This window comes from Pelophylax lessonae (assembly GCF_965119305.1).
Source record: "Pelophylax lessonae genome assembly, chromosome: 5".
Lineage (NCBI taxonomy): Eukaryota > Metazoa > Chordata > Amphibia > Anura > Ranidae > Pelophylax > Pelophylax lessonae.
The window spans coordinates 288,194,164-288,212,091 of record NC_138772.1 but is presented as its reverse complement, the minus strand read 5'-3'; the positions used below and the strand labels follow the sequence as shown (position 1 = coordinate 288,212,091).

At 40.8% G+C, this 17,928-nt stretch overlaps 1 protein-coding gene across 1 annotated transcript in view; it reads right to left on the bottom strand.

Annotated features, from left to right (window-relative positions):
• The window catches only part of ANKH (ANKH inorganic pyrophosphate transport regulator), a 218,646-nt gene extending 202,473 nt beyond the window's left edge, over nt 1-16,173 (bottom strand). Inside the window, exon 1 of the mRNA XM_082258414.1 lies at nt 16,010-16,173. Within this exon, the coding sequence (XP_082114540.1) occupies nt 16,010-16,105 (96 nt within the window). The 5' untranslated portion in view covers nt 16,106-16,173. The remainder of the gene's footprint in view (nt 1-16,009) is intronic.
• Nucleotides 16,174-17,928: the final 1,755 nt, after the last annotated feature.

Here is a 17,928-nt window from a genome sequence, read left to right as displayed (position 1 = left end):
CCCCGGAGGCGCGCTCCCGCTCCCGAGTGGTCACGGACCCCCCCCGCGCGTGTGACCGGCGGACCCGATCGCCGCCGGCCACTCTGCGATCGGCGGGGGAGAGGGAGAAAGTCAGGCAGCTTGTGTAAACAAGCTGCCTGTCATTCTCCTCGCTGTATGAGAGCTGATCACATGGATCTACTATGTAGATCCGTTGATCACTCTGCATACAGCTGAAGCCCCAGCCAATCACAGTTAGAATCACGCCCCTAGGGACACACACAGCCCCTCCCTCTCAAATAAAGTTAACCCCTTCACTACCAGTGTATTTTTACAGTAACAGTGCATATGTATAGCACTGATTACTGTAGAAATGTCACTGGTAACCCCAAAAGTGTCAGAAATGTCAGTCAAGGGTCCGATCTGTCCGCCACAATGTCGCAGTACCGCAAAAAAAATCGCAGATCGCCGCCATTACGCGTTAAAAAAAAAAACAACAAAAATGACAAAAATATTTCCCTTTGTTAGTAAACGCAATAACTTTTGCGCAAACCAATCAAAATACGCTTTTTGCGATTTTTTTTACCAAACATAGGTAGCATAAAACAAATTGGCCGAAAATTTTAAAAAATTTTGATTTTTACATTTTTTTTGGGGGGAATTTCATATAAAAAAAAGGGAAAAATATTGCTATTTTTGCAAAATGGACGCTCTTTTTTTGTTTATAGCGCGTGATCAAAAAATCGCACAGGTGATCAAATACCGCCAAAAGAAAGCTCTGTTTGTGGGAAAAAAAGGACGCCAAATTCGTTTAGGTACAGCGTCGCACGACCGCGCAATTCTCCGTTAAAGTCACGCAGTGCCGAATCGCAAAATACCCCCTGGTCGGAATGGGGGTAAAATCTTCCGGGGCTTAAGTGGTTAAGCAGAACCATTGTAACTGGAATTCTTCTTGTAAGGCAGTACTGGTCTAAGGCCAGCCATACACGGTGAACATTTCTTTCCTGCAACTCGTGGTTGCAGGCAAGTAATTTGCACGATTTCCCATCAACACACACAGTGCTAACAGGGGAATACCTCCTGCAGGGCCATTGTCTTTTCCAGGCGGGAGGGCATGGGTGGGCTGGGAAAGCCTTCTGTGCTGGAAGAAGATAGTAATTATCGATACTGTGATAATCGGATGCGAATCAGGCAGGCTGGTTGAACCCAAGTTAATCGAACAATCAATGTGGTACATTCAGCTTGACCATTAACGGTTCAAATCTCAGCCGGCTCCTGCTGAACCATGTATGGCAGGCATTAGTCAATAAAAATTGCAGGGAGTGCAATACAGATTGTAGAAACCCATACAAACCCTTTATTATTCAAGCCAGACAACATCTTATTGGTTGCAGCGGGTACTGCATGTTGTCTGGTATTTGCATAGTTTGAGCTGTCATTATTGTGTGCAGTTTCTGGATACATAAACTGTTGGCAGCGCACATCAGACACTCTATGAATTATGTGACCTACATAACTTTACTCTATTGTAATATGTATCAATCTTATCAACAGGTACACAGAATTTCTTGGGAAATACCTTTTACTTCCAAGTAGCAGATTTTACTAGACTAGAAGATATATGTAATCTCTGTTTACTTACATTGGTTTGTTCAATGAAGCAGAACAGAGAAGAGTGACAATGTACCATGTGCACTAATCCATCACAGCCCTTCAGGTATAAGACTACTGATATCAGATCAATGAAAAATGCATTCCCTTTGTTGTGGGTTAATGGAGGGTGAACATTGTTCTTTCCCATTCAGAAAGAAACTAAAAAGTAATTACCGTATATTTCTACATTATCATGTAATATATGCTGCATTTAAAATGTATCTAAAGCTTAATACCAGTGTCGGGACAAGGTCATCTGGTGCCCAGGGCGAAGATTGCAAACTGTGCCCCCACCCTCGCCCCCAGGGTATAAAGAAAAAGTCAGTGTCATTTCAAAACCAATATTTCCCATAGATGCCAATGTTAAAAACAAGGAGCAGTGCCATGTCAAGCTGACCAAGATTTCCTATAGATGCCAATGTTAGACAGGGAGCAGTGCCATGCCAAGCTGTCCAAGATTTTCCATAGACGCCAATGTTAGACAGGGAGCAGTGCCATGTCAAGCTGACTAAGATTTCCCATAGACGCCAATGTTAAAAACTGGCAGCAGTGCTATGTCAAGTTGACCAAGATTTCCTATAGACGCCAATGTTAAAAACTGGGAGTAGTGCCATGCCAAGCCGACCAAGCTGTGTCCGTCCTCGTGAACAGTGCCGGTCCTAGCAAGCAAGAGGGTCATCAAGGCGGGCGGGGAGAGAGGAGGCGGGCAGGGAATTCGGAGAACTGAATGCAGCCTGACAGGAATCTTCACTGAGTGAAGCACAATGCCGGACGTTGATCCGGCACTGACTTCATCCCCAGGAGCCTCTCATGGGGCCCCCCCACTGGTCCCGGGCACTCAGTCAGATGGGTCAGTCCGCCCCTAGTATAAACTAACACACCAGGCGGGCGGGTGAGTGGCCGCTAATGGCTGCCTGTAACGAAGTGAGCCCTTCACTTCCCTGTCAGTGGAGATACCCACCCGGTGTGTTCGTAGTCACACGCACTTCACCTGTGCTGCACTGCGCCCCCCTTCCTCTACTAAATGGTGCCGCCCAGGGCACCTGTCCCTTCCGCCCCCCCCCCCCCCCCGTACCGGCTCTGCTTAAAACCTCTTTTTCTGTTTTTGATTTGATAATTTTGGGTTGTCACCACATCAATAACAGAGAGTAAATAATTTAATGGGGACACTTGTTTTAGTGGCTTATGTCTAAAAAGGGATGTCTTTCGTTTTGGAGAGATTTCCTCTAACATCCTGTTGTCTCTGCAAACCAACCAAAACGCCACCAAATACAGTACAGATGACAAAAAAAAAAAACATTTTGTTCTTAGATGCATTATTACTTTCTGTGACTGGTGATAATAATCAGCAGGACAAATAGAAAGTGTAAATATCCCGGAACAAAGACAACAATATAAATCTGGAAGGGGTTATATTCCCTCACTGCTCTTTCGGAAAAAAAAAAAAAACAAGTCCCTTCCTCTATCCAAAATATTAAATAAAAAGGTTGTGCCATTTACTACACTTTAACCCTTGCAGTTTTTTTCCCCCAGGAATGCAGCTATACTTTTTTTTTTATTAATACATACATGCATTTACCAGTGTTTTTTTTTATATATTTGTAATATATATTATCCACTTGCCCACCGGAAAGGTTTTAGTCCCTTTATGACCTGGGCAATGAAATTGATATCATTTTTTTCACATAAAAAGAGCTTTCTTTTGGTGACTTTTGATCACCACCGGGTTTTTTATTATTTAACCACTTGCCCTCTGGAAGATTTACCCCCCCCCCCCCCCTTCATGACCAGGCCATTTTTTGCGATAAGGCACTACTTAACTTTAACTGCGCGGTCAAGTGACACTGTACCCAAATAAAATGTATGTTCTTTTTTTCTACCAATAAAGCTTTTTTTTGTTGGTATTTGATCACCTCTGCGGTTTTTATTTTTTGCTCTGTAAACAAAAAAGTACTGACAATTTCAAAAAAATATATATTTTTAACTTTCTGCTATAAAACACATCCAAAAAAACATTTTTAAAAATCTTTATCAATTTAGGCCAATATGTATTCTGCTACATATTTTTGGTAAAAAAATCCCAATAAGTTTATATTGATTGGTTTGCCCAAAAGTTATAGTGTCTACAAACTATGGAATATTTTTATTTATTTACTTTTTTTACTAGTAATGGCGGTGATCAGCAACTTATAGCAGGACAGTGATATTGCAGGGGACAGTCGGATACTAACACTTTTTGGGGACCAATGATACTAATACAGTGGTCAGTGCCAAAACATTTACACTATTACTGTACTAATGACACTGGCTGGGTAGGGGTTAACATCAGGGGCGATCAAGGGGATTACTGTGCGCCTGTGTTCCTATGTACTATGGGAGGTGCTTTCACTAGGGGAAGACATGGATCCTTGTCGCTGCTTTGCAGGAACACAGGATCCATGCCTTCCCTACTGACAAAACAGGGATCTGGCTTGTTTACATAGGCAGGCTGCTGTTCACCCTCTGTACTGAAGGATCGGTGGGTACCGGTGGACATCGAGTCCGCGGAGCCCGCCAATCAGCTCACGCTGTGATGATGCATGTGGTGATATATCATCAAAGCGGGAGCGGGCCGCCAGTGGCGCGCATGCGAGGCCCCAGACCCGGAATTGCAGGATCACATACTAGGTACGTGATCCTGCGCAGTAGTGCCACTTTGCCACCGTATATGTAAGTTATACGGTCGGCAACTGGATAAATGAAAAAAGACCAAACATTTAAACAAAACAATAAAAAAAAAAAAAAAACATTTTTTACTTTCTGCTATAAAACATAGCCAATAAAATTTGTACGTTTTGAGTTTAGCCCAATATGTATTACGTCATATGTCCTTGGTAAAAAAATGTTTTCCAATAAGTGTATATTATTTGGTTTGCATTAAAGTTATAGTGTCTTTAAACTATGGTATATACAGTATACTGGATTTTTTTTTAATTTCATACTTTTAATGGTGGTGACTAACGACCTGCGATAGTGTGGCCGGCAATCTGGCACTAGCTGACATTGGCTGGGGAGTACACTAACTGACTAACTGGCTAACATCAATAGTGGCACTAATACAGTGATAAGTGCTTATACTATACACTGTTAATGTACTTTAAACTGTAGTTTATTCATTTACAGATCCCTGTGAGTGAATGAATGACGTGACTCTATGGGCGAAGTGCTGCACAGCCACGACAATTTCAAAATGTGAAAAACTATAGCCCACTGTCAGATGCAGGGTAAGTAGGGGGAAGGATGCTGCATAGTAGCATGTTACAGGTTATAACTTATATATGGGTTTAACATGTTGCTAATAGTAAATCTATAATTTAATGCACTCTCTGCATTAAGGTAAAAAACACCCCACTAACTGTACAAAGCCCCCCCCCGCCTCGGATTCAGCTAATCACAGATCAGGGTAAAGAAGGGAGAAGAAGAAAGAGGATAACCAGCTTGTGTTAAATGGACATCAGCACTGATAATCAGGGCACTGATTACCAGTGTCCTGAATATCAGTGCCTTTCCCCCAGTGCCCACCAGTGCTGCCAATCAGTAACCACTAGTGCTGCCAATCAGTGATCATCCGTGCTACCTATCAGTGCCCATCAGTGCTGCCAATCAGTGCCCATCAGTGCTGCCAACCAGTGCCTCCTCATCAGTGTCACCTATCAGTGCTGCCTATCAGTGCCACCACTTCTCAGTGGCCTTCAGTGCCTCCTATCAGTGCCACCTTTCAGTCCTTCTCAGTGCCACCTATCAGTGCAGCCTCATCAGTGCCCACCAGTGCTGCCTCATTAGTGCCAATCAGTGCCACCTATCAGTTTCCATCAGTGCAGCCTCATCAGTGCACATCAGTGAAGGAGTAAAATTACCTGCTTGCAAAATTTTATACCAAACTATGAAAAAAGTTTTTTTTTTTTGTTGTCTTTTTTCATTTGTTTAGCAAAAAGTAAAAAACCCAGTGCTGATTAAATACCACCCAAAAGAAAGTTCAATTTGTGTGAAAAAAATGATAAAAATGTCATATGGGTACAGTGTAGCATGACCTTGCAATTGTCATTCAAAGTGTGACAGCACAGAAAGCTAAAAAATTGGCCTGGGCAGGAAGGGGGTGAAAGTTCCCAGTAGGCAAGTGGTTAAATAACACCATGACTTGTGTGGTGTACGCAGGGCTGCTGTTAGAATTCACGGGGCCCCGTACAGCCTACTTTGCACACCCCCTCCCCCCGTATATATCAAGACATTATTTTCACTAAAAATACACAAAAATCATTATTAGCGGACACAAACCTAACAGAGAACCCACCCGTGTAAATTAGCCCTTTGTATTTGTTTTTTACTTTAAAAAAGTTCTAATTTTTTTTTTAAATGTTAAAAATGTTTACAATTATTTTATTTTACAATTTTTTAAAATGTGTTATTACAATGTTTAATTATTATTATTATTATTTTTTACAATTTGTTATTTTTTTTACAGGAAAGGGAAGCCTGCAGCGCTGTGGGGGGAGAAGCAATTACAGGAACGATGCCCTGTGTCTGTTTCTCTCCCCGCAGCAGCTGAAAGCTGGCAGGAAGGGGAGAAACTGTCTTTCAGCTGCTGCAGAGAGCCGCACAGGGCTTCCCTCTGTAATTGCCCCTCTGCCTGACCGCACTGATTCCCCGTGCTGTTGGGGCCCCCCTGTGCACCTGGGCCCCCTACAGGAGGACCGGTGGTCCCCCCATATCAGCGGCCCTGGGTGTACGACTAATGCATCTAATATAATATTAAAAATGGTAATATTCATAAAAGTAATAAACAGATTATAATATGGAGATTCATTAATGTGAGTGTCAATGTATGAACGCTATATTCCCATGGCAACCATATACAGTAATTAGTCAATAAGGGTTTTAATACCGGTAAAACATCATGTGCTATATACATTAAAGGTCAAAACATTTAGAAAACAGAATGCACCATTAATCACTTTGTTGTCACAGTTTCACTAATCGTCCAATACTGTATGACAATACAAAGGCATATTCACACATTGGCCTTGGCTGACAACGAAAATGTACAGATAAACATGGCATGTTGAGTATTAACCACGAAAATTAACATATTGTTTTTTTTTTTCACAAGTACTTAAAGCTACGATAGCTGATAAAGTGTTGTCATACTACTGGCTCTCACGATTGCAGTAAATCTGAAACTAAAAATACTATTTTCAACACCTTAGTCAATGAAGGGAAAGGTTACATATCTTTTATAGCCAGAGTAAGATTTACATAATACGGAATTGCATAACCAGTCAGGGCAAAGAGTGCGTTTTTAATGACTGTGCATGGGAGATTATACTGCTTATTATCTGTCAAAGGCTTGGGACACTGGGGAGTTCATGTGATGAGGGTACAAGGCCTCAAAGGCTTGGGACACTGGGGAGTTTATGTGATGAGGGTAGAAGGTCTCAAAGGCTTGGGACACTGGGGAGTTCATGTAATGAGGGTACAAGGCCTCACAGGCTTGGGACACTGGGGAGTTCATGTGATGAGGGTACAAGGCCTCACAGGCTTGGGACACTGGGGAGTTCATGTGATGAGGGTACAAGGCCTCAAAGGCTTGGGACACTGGGGAGTTCATGTGATGAGGGTACAAGGCCTCACAGGCTTGGGACACTGGGGGGTTCATGTGATGAGGGTACAAGGCTTCAAAGGCTTGGGACACTGGGGAGTTCATGTGATGAGGGTACAAGGCCTCACAGGCTTGGGACACTGGGGGGTTCATGTGATGAGGGTACAAGGCCTCAAAGGCTTGGGACACTGGGGAGTTCATGTGATGAGGGTACAAGGCCTCAAAGGCTTGGGACACTGGGGAGTTCATGTGATGAGGGTACAAGGCCTCACAGGCTTGGGACACTGGGGAGTTCATGTGATGAGGGTACAAGGCCTCACAGACTTGGGACACTGGGGAGTTCATGTGATGAGGGTACAAGGCCTCAAAGGCTTGGGACACTGGGGAGTTCATGTGATGAGGGTACAAGGCCTCAAAGGCTTGGGACACTGGGGAGTTCATGTGATGAGGGTACAAGGCCTCAAAGGCTTGGGACACTGGGGAGTTCATGCGATGAGGGTACAAGGCCTCAAAGACTTGGGACACTGGGGAGTTCATGCGATGAAAGTACAAGGCCTCATAAGGCTTGGGACACTGGGGAGTTTATGTGATGAGGGTACAAGGCCTCAAAGGCTTGGGACACTGGGGAGTTCATGTGATGAGGGTAGAAGGCCTCAAAGGCTTGGGACACTGGGGAGTTCATGCGATGAGGGTACAAGGCCTCAAAGACTTGGGACACTGGGGAGTTCATGCGATGAAAGTACAAGGCCTCACAGGCTTGGGACACTGGGGAGTTTATGTGATGAGGGTACAAGGCCTCAAAGGCTTGGGACACTGGGGAGTTCATGTGATGAGGGTACAAGGCCTCAAAGGCTTGGGACACTGGGGAGTTCATGCGATGAGGGTACAAGGCCTCAAAGACTTGGGACACTGGGGAGTTCATGCGATGAAAGTACAAGGCCTCACAGGCTTGGGACACTGGGGAGTTTATGTGATGAGGGTACAAGGCCTCAAAGGCTTGGGACACTGGGGAGTTCATGTGATGAGGGTAGAAGGCCTCACAGGCTTGGGACACTGGGGAGTTCATGCGATGAGGGTACAAGGCCTCAAAGGCTTGGGACACTGGGGAGTTCATATGATGAGAGTACAAGGCCTCAAAGGCTTGGGACACTAGAGAGTTCATGTGATGAGGGTAGAAGGCCTCAAAGGCTTGGGACACTGAGGACTTCATATGATGAGGGTACAAGGCCTCAAAGCCAAGGCGCATGCTTATTAGCCGTTGCTGTATGTAGTTAGGTCACAGATATGTGGCTTTTAGTTGTGGAAATCCAAGGCCATTATTTATAACGATTTGGCTTTTTCTCTTGCAGAACTTTGCCAGTAATTTCCAAAATAATTTGATCATTTCACTCATTGTAATCTAGTGTTTTTAGTTAATTAAAGATAGCCTTGTATCAGCATTACTTCTGTTAGGGCTTGATAAGGGCTCATTTACACAAACGTAGAAAATGCCTCATTTAGATGCATACAGCATATAGTATTGTACGCATTTAAATGTAGAATCAATGGGGCCACACACACAGCCTACAAACGAAAATGTGCATCCAAGGTCATTTTTATCTGCAGATTTTAAGCATGTACACATGTAAACGTATGTTATAACGCATGCAAATAAATGCTTAAAGTCACCAGAACACATTTAAACATGATTACTTTAGGTGTGTATTTTATGCAGGATCTTTGAATAGCTCTGCCAGCAAAAACCAGTGCTCCATGCAGAAAATATGCATATGCCCATGTGAATCAGTCTAACTTGCGCTACCCTTCTGGCAAGCGATATGTGGGGGTGTCTGACAGGTGGCTGAGAGGCAATATGTTGCCTCCTCACCTCTTTTTTAACCCTGTAAAGCTCATACCACAAGGCCGACACGACCCCATTTACCTGAATATGTGACACTTGGCGACAGTACTGCCCACCAACCACTACAGGTAGAAAAATTGTTGCCATCGGTTGTGCATGTGTACAACCCCCTCCAGCAAGCATGTTAGATCAAAACAATGGCTCAACCACCTGTTTTTACAGCTACCCCCCCCCCCCCCAAAAGCAAGTTTGTGCTTCCCCTTTATTTCTCCATAGTAGTTGTCCTGCATCCATGGTAAACGCAAGTTATATACATGGCAGATGCATAGCACATAACATGTGTGCACTAGTATTTTTTTTTCTCCAATTCTTACAAAAATTAACAAACAAAAAATGCATGTGCCTTCTGCCCAAGAAATACAAACATAAATATTAGATGGTAACCCTATGACTGGAGGACCTTAACTATTTTTTTAAAACCATGGTTTTTGAAGGAGCAGTCATTTTAATAATGCATGAAACAATAAAAATGAAAAAATCCTTTAAATATAGTGCCTGGGTGGTCCTCTTAGTCTGCCTGTAAAGTGGCACATCTGTAACATGTATAGAACATGCTGCAGCAAAAATGAAATTTAAAAAAAACGACATGCTCCCCCCCCCCCCAAAAAAAAAAAAATAAAAAACCATACCAGACCCTTATCTGAGCAAACAGCCTGGCAGACCAGAAAAGGGCAATGAAAAGCGAGTGCCACTCCCCCACCTGAACCATACCAGGCCACATGTCCTCAACATGGCGGGTGCTTTTGGGCAGGGGGAGAAAGCATGCTTTGCTGCATATACAGACTGATTTTACTGTTGTGGGTTTAATAACACTTTAAGGGCACATTCATATTGATTTATTTCAGTGGCTGGCAGGATCACTTTAAATACTTTTTTCACTTTGTAGTATTCATTGCAGTTACAACATAAACACAATAATTCCAATTAAGGTCCTGTTCACAGTAGTTGCATTGGGACTGTGTTGGGCAACCTTGCTTAAAGCAGTCTCAATGCAAGTCTAGGCAAAAACCTTGCTATCTATCATGCCAATTCACACCGCCATGTTGCAGTTGCAGTGGTGTGCACTTAAAAAAAGGAGTGAAGACTTCCTCCACATTGCAAAACACTGAGGCTAATAGAACATAATGAAATGTCACTTTGTGACATTTCAATAAAGTTTGTAAAAAAAAAAAAAAGTAAACAGTGTAATAAGTCAGAATCTACGCATCAGCACTGTACCTCCCACCAGCGGCCACTTGTTTAGAGAAGTTTGTGCTATGAATGAGCCCTAAATGACCAAAATCTGAACAAGGTAACTAGGACAGAAAAGTTGTTAAGGATATACAGTATAAACATTTTTTATTTTATGCAATTAAAAAAGACAAATAATTATCTGTAATAAGCTGTGTTGCTCCTATTGTACAGGAAAAGTGCTTATACCTAATCTAGGGTTCTAGTTATCAGTGTTTCCTACCAAGATTAACCACTTCTGGACCGGAAGGTTTTACCCCCTTAATGACCAGGCCATTTTTTGCGATATGGCACTGTGTTACTTTAACTGACCGACTTTAACTAAAATTGATGTCACCGCAGAGATGATCAAATACCACCAAAAGAAAGCTCTTTCTTTTGGTTGGTATTTGATCATCTCTGCGGTTTTTATTTTTTGTGCTAAAAACAAAAAAAGACTGACAATTCTGAAAAAAAGAAAAACAATATGTTTACTTTCTGCTATAAAACATATCCAATAAAAAAAAAGTAAAAAATCTCAACTGTTCATCAATTTGGGCCAATATGTATTCTGTTACATATATTTGGTAAAAAAAAAATCTCAATAAGCATACATTGATTGGTTTGCGCAAAAGTTATTCCGTCTACAAACAATGGGATATTTTTAGGGTACTTTTATTTATTTTTTATTTTTTTTAATAGCAATGGCCGTGATCAGTGATTTTTAGTGGGACTGTGACAATGCGGTGGACAAATCGGACACCTAACTGACACTTTTTTTGGGAACCAGTGACAATAGTACAGTAATCAGTGCTAAAAAATATGCACTGTTACTGTACTAATGACCATGGCAGGGAATGGGGTTAACACCAGGGGCGATCAAAGGGTTAAAGTGTGTCCCTAGGGGATGCTTTCTAACTGTGTGGGGGATGGACTCACTGGATGAACACTGAATGCTTAGCAGGAACAGAAGATTACTGTGTTCATCCCTGACAGAAGGGCGGTCTGCCTTGTTTACATCGGCAGACCGCTGTTCTACCTCTCTTGGGAGCGGGATTGGCTCCCCCTGTGGCCAACCAGTGAGCACACCCCCTGCTGGCTATTGCGCGAAGCAATGTGCAGGTACGTCGTTTCGCACAATACAGCCAACCTGCCGCCGTATATATGCTGTGGCTGCTCAGGAAGTAGTTAAAGATTGCCATAAATTATACAATTTTCCTGTTCAATTTCCTTTAGATTTACCTTCAACTATGTGGTGCAAGAGCCTGTCTTTTTGCATACAGCTTGAAAGTGTTTAGGTTTAACCTCATATTTTATGGCCAGCTTTACACAACTTTTACCCAAGATTCATACATTCATCCAATTAAAGAACTGGTTTAGCACTTCTGCCGTTCAGCACTTGGGTAATTGGTTTAAATCCTGGAAAGGACTCTTATCTGTGTGGATTTGGAATGTTATCTCTGGGCTTGCACCAGTTTCCTCCCACACTCCAAAAACATGCTGGTAGGTAAATTGGCCCTAAGATGGTAAGATTGTAAGCTGCTTAAAGCAGAGTTCCACCCTGGAATTTTTTTTTTTTTTTAAAAATACCCCCGGGACAGTCAGGGCTAGTGCATTCCACAATGGCTAGCCTCTGATCTGTCCCGGGTTGCACTTACCTGTTAGGACAAATACTTACCTTGAAAACGTCTTGTCCAGCGCTGCCATCTCAGGTGTGGGCAGCTTGAAGCCAGCGAGATCCTCTTCAGCGTCCTCTTCCGCCTTCTTCGGTCCCACGATGCCCTGCGCCGGCCCCGCCGTCACTTCCGGGTCGCGCGCGTCATCCCTCCACAGCTTCTGGGCATGCCCAGAAGCTGTTTAGAAGGGGATGACGTGCGCGGCCCGGAACTGACGTCGGGGCCGGTGCAGGCGCAATGATTCCTGGGAGCTCCCAGGAATCATTGCAGAGCCAGGAAGTGACGACGGGCCGCGGCCGAGGAAGGAGGAAGAAGGAAGTAAGGTAAGTATATTTTCTTGGCTACGAGGTAAGTAAAAAAAAAATAAAAATGCGATTAGCCATTTCTTTTTCAGGTGACCCGGAGCGAGAAGAGGGAGGTAAGTATAAAATGAGGGTGGAACTCCACTTTAAGGGTAGAGACTGATATGTATGTAAATTGTTGGTGCAATAAAATTACATTGAATTCTATAGGGAAATTGTGCAACTCTTGGGAGAAAACACTTATAAGTAGGCCCCCTAGTGTTCAAAACTAAATAATAATTAGTTATACTCGGTATCAGGAAAAAAGGTGAAACAAATTTCATCTGTTTGTAAACAAGATAAAATCCAACAACACATCTGTTTGTAAACAAGATAAAATCCAACAACACGAGCCCCTTTCACAAGGGTAGTGTGGTCAGGTCTGTCTGTAGGTTTGTGATTGGAAGCTCCATGTATGTCTATGGGCAGGTATATGTAAACGGACATGTGACCATTTTCCACCACCTACCTTCAAGAGCATCCAGGTTCGTGCCTGTGTCCTTTTCCATTTTACCAAACCTAAATGTGACAGATCGGAGGTAGTTTGATGTAAACGGATGTAAGTTTGTTTACAACCGGGGGGGGCATAGATATTATATGAGTCCTGAACGCTCCGGTTATTTAATTAGGCTGAACACTGAACAGACATGGATGTTACACGAGTGATATCCACTCTGTTCTGCTTCAATTCAGCCTGGAATCTCTTTATGGATTCTCTAATAAAAGGACCAGACGGATCCTGCGTGAAAGGGGCCATGTGAAGTTTGTCATAAAAAGTAATAATATGCTGCAGAAATAGAACAGATGCAGACTTTTTATTGATCACTTAAAAGGAAATGATTATATAAATATATATATATATATCTATATATATATATATATATATATATATATATATCTATATATATATATATATATATATATATATATATATATAAATCTATATATATATATATCCATCTATCTATATATCTGTATATGTATATATATATATATATATATATATATATATATATATCCATCTATCTATATATCTGTATATATATATATATATAAAAATTTCCTTCTATATGTATATATTCATCTCCATATATATAGTCTATATATCTGTATATCCTTCCACAGCCACTATCTAAGAGCATAGAGAATGCTCACATGCTCAGAGGCACTTTCATCCCAGGCTGACCTCCATCTCTGACGCTAAGCACCTCTGGGATCAGGCTCTGCTCTGTTTAACGCTCACAAATAATCATCCTCAGACAAATCAATGACGTAAGAAAAGCTTCCCATACATTAATGAGTCTATATGGACCAGGCCAGCTTCAGCACCAACATAACAATGGTGACATGCTGAAAACCATTACACGTGTCCTTCATTGCAGAACATTGTGGAATCTGTCTTTCAAAAACAAAAACACTTCACCCAGTATTAATGGTTTCTAATCCAAGGGATCAATAACAGAATAAATGTCACCAGGGCATGCTGTTTACACTGAGTGTCAGCCGGAGCACACATACTGGACATGGACACATTTACACACATAGACTTTACCTGGGTTTATATATACAGCAGTCTATATCACACACATGGGATACTTATATTATGTAATACATATGTTTATAAATACTCATCACACACGGGGTAATTAGATAGATAGATAGATAGATAGATAGATAGATAGATAGATAGATAGATAGATAGATAGATAGATAGATAGATAGATAGATAGATAGATAGATAGATAGATAGATAGATAGATAGATATAGAAATTGTATAGAACTAGATAGATAGATATTAATAGAAATTGTACAGCGATAGATAGATAGATAGATAGATAGATAGATAGATAGATAGATAGATAGATAGATAGATAGATAGATAGATAGATAGATAGATAGATAGAGAAATTGTATAGAACTAGATAGATAGATAGATTTTAATAGAAATTGTACAGCGATAGATAGATAGATAGATAGATAGATAGATAGATAGATAGATAGATAGATAGATAGATAGATATAATAGAAATTGTACAGCGATAGATAGATAGATAGATAGATAGATAGATAGATAGATAGATAGATAGATAGATAGATAGATAGATAGAGAAATTGTATAGAACTAGATAGATAGATAGATTTTAATAGAAATTGTACAGCGATAGATAGATAGATAGATAGATAGATAGATAGATAGATAGATAGATAGATAGATAGATAGATAGATAGATAGATAGATTTAATAGAAATTGTACAGTGATAGATAGATAGATAGATAGATAGATAGATAGATAGATAGATAGATAGATAGATAGATAGATAGATAGATAGAGAAATTGTATAGAACTAGATAGATAGATAGATTTTAATAGAAATTGTACAGCGATAGATAGATAGATAGATAGATAGATAGATAGATAGATAGATAGATAGATAGATAGATAGATAGATAGATAGATAGATATAATAGAAATTGTACAGCGATAGATAGATAGATAGATAGATAGATAGATAGATAGATAGATAGATAGATAGATAGATAGATAGATAGATAGATAGATAGATATTAATAGAAATTGTATAGCAATAGATAGATAGATAATGATATGGAAATAGAAAGATGGATAGATAATTTGATGGAGAAGGATAGGATGATAGGATAAGATGATAGATAGATAGATAGATAGATAGATAGATAGATAGATAGATAGATAGATAGATAGATAGATAGATAGATAGATAGATAGATAGATTTAATAGAAATTGTACAGAGATAGATAGATAGATAGATAGATATAGAAATTGTATAGAACTAGATAGATAGATAGATTTTAATAGAAATTGTACAGCGATAGATAGATAGATAGATAGATAGATAGATAGATAGATAGATAGATAGATAGATAGATAGATAGATAGATAGATATTAATAGAAATTGTATAGCAATAGATAGATAGATAATGATATGGAAATAGAAAGATGGATAGATAATTTGATGGAGAAGGATAGGATGATAGGATAAGATGATAGATAGATAGATAGATAGATAGATAGATAGATAGATAGATAGATAGATAGATAGATAGATAGATAGATAGATAGGTAGATAGATAGATAGATAGATAGATAGATAGATGATAGATAGATAGATAGATAGATAGATAGATAGATAGATAGATAGATAGATAGATAGATAGGTAGATAGATAGATAGATAGATAGATAGATAGATAGATAGATTAGATAGATAGATAGATAGATAGATAGATAGATAGATAGATAGATAGATAGATAGATAGATAGATAGATAGATAGGTAGATAGATAGATAGATAGATAGATAGATAGATAGATGATAGATAGATAGATAGATAGATAGATAGATAGATAGATAGATAGATAGGTAGATAGATAGATAGATAGATAGATAGATAGATAGATAGATTAGATAGATAGATAGATAGATAGATAGATAGATAGATAGATAGATAGATAGATAGATAGATAGATAGATAGATAGATAGATATAGAATTAGATAGATAGATGATATGGAGATAGATAGACAGACAGACAGACATGGATAGTATGTATGTGTGTAGGTGGGTGTCCCCTCACCTGCTCCCCGAAGTCGATAGCAATGTTGGTGATCCCCAGAGGTACGAGGAATCTGATGAGCGGCCAGTAAGGGGTGAGTGCGGGGAATTTCACCATAATAATGATGAGAAGGTTGATGATGACGATGATAATCGGTTCTTGAACACATACACATTAGCTGTAGGACGAAGACAATGCTCAGCAGTAGCAGCAGCACACCCTGAGCGGCCGGTGACAACCTGTACAAGGATAACGGTCCGCATGTGGACGGACGTCTATGAAGAAATGGAAAAGATCAGGACCATCCCTGCCCTCCCACACAGCGATGATCTGCAGCCAGGAGGAGGAGGAGGAGGAGGAGGAGAAGGAGGCACGACACAAATATCTGCTGACAGATCTTTCATCACCACAGGGCAGGAGAAGAAGGAAAAGCCAAGCGGCGTGTCAATAGAAGGCAGCCTTGGTGTGAGTGTGTAAGAGAGGCACAATGTGTGCGGCGGGTGTGACAGCAGTACGGTGCATTATCAGAAGGTGACTACTGTATGACCGGGATCCTCTCCTCCCCCCTCTACAACAGCATGACAATGAAAGGGGGAGGACGCAGCTACATCCTGAGCTCAGGAGGGACATCGTGTGGCCGTATGAGTGAACAACACCTAAACGGCTTCTAGCATGCTCTGCTGGGATGGCAGGGAATCTGGTGCCTGGAAAAGAGATTGTACACCTCATTAACACTCATTATACTATAACAGCATACTTAATCACTTCACCTCTGGAAGGTTTTATCCCCGTTATGACCAGGGCGTTTTTTGCTATTCGCCACTGCGCTACTTTGCAATTGCTTGGTCAATGCAACACTGCAAATGAATTTTTTTAATAATTTTCTTCACACAAATAGAGCTTTCTTTTGGTGGTATTTAATAACTGATGGGTTTTTCATTTTTTGCTATATAAACAAAAAATACTGAATATTTAAAAAAAAAATATGTTTTTCTTCTTTTCATTTCTTGATCTTTTCAAATAAGTAATCTTTCTTCCTACATTTCGGCCAAAATGTATTCTGCTAAAATTCTTTGGTAAAAATCAACCAAGTCAGTGTATATTATTTAGTCTGTAGGAAACCTATAGAGTCCACAAACTATGGGATGTATCTAAAAATGTATCAATCCTGATATACTTACAACCTCTCTCATTTCTTGAGGCCTAAGAATGCCCGGAAGTACAAATATCCCCCAAATCAGGTATGAGAGACATGGCGAGTTTTCTAAAGCTGTCATTATTTGTCACAGTTTGTTGGAAAATTAAGAAGGGAAATAAAATGTGTTTTTTTTAACACATCCATCGACTGGTCAGAGGCCCGATCGAAACCAGATACGGCTTGAGTCAGGTCTCCGATGAAGTAACCTGGAAGCGATGTCACAACGTCACATCAGGTTTATTCGGCTGCCAATGGTGCCGATTTTAAAAAAAAATGACACAGATTTTGGCGTTTTGAATACCTTTAAGTGCAAAGGATGGATTTTGGGTCTTTGAGACCCCAGACCCCCCCCCCCCCCCAAAGAGTACCTGTCACTGCCTATTACTGTCACAAGGGATGTTTTTTTAAAAAAAAAAAGTTTTCTTAGTTTCTGTCAGTAGATTTTGTAAAAAAACAATTTTTCTCCTTCACTGGTATGCGCTGATGAGGCTGCACTGATGGGCACTGATAGGCTGCACTGATAGGCACTGATGAGGTGGCACTGATGGGCACTGATGAGGCAGCACTGAAGGGCTCTGATTAGGTGGCACTGATGAGGAGGCACTAATATGATGCACTGATGCAGTGGCGTAGCGTGGGGGGTGCAGCCGGTCATCTCGCACCGGGCGCAACATTTAGGGGGGCGCAAAATGATTCCCTTGCCATCCCGAGGGTCTGTGCTGCAGCTTGTTGCCTCCCCCAG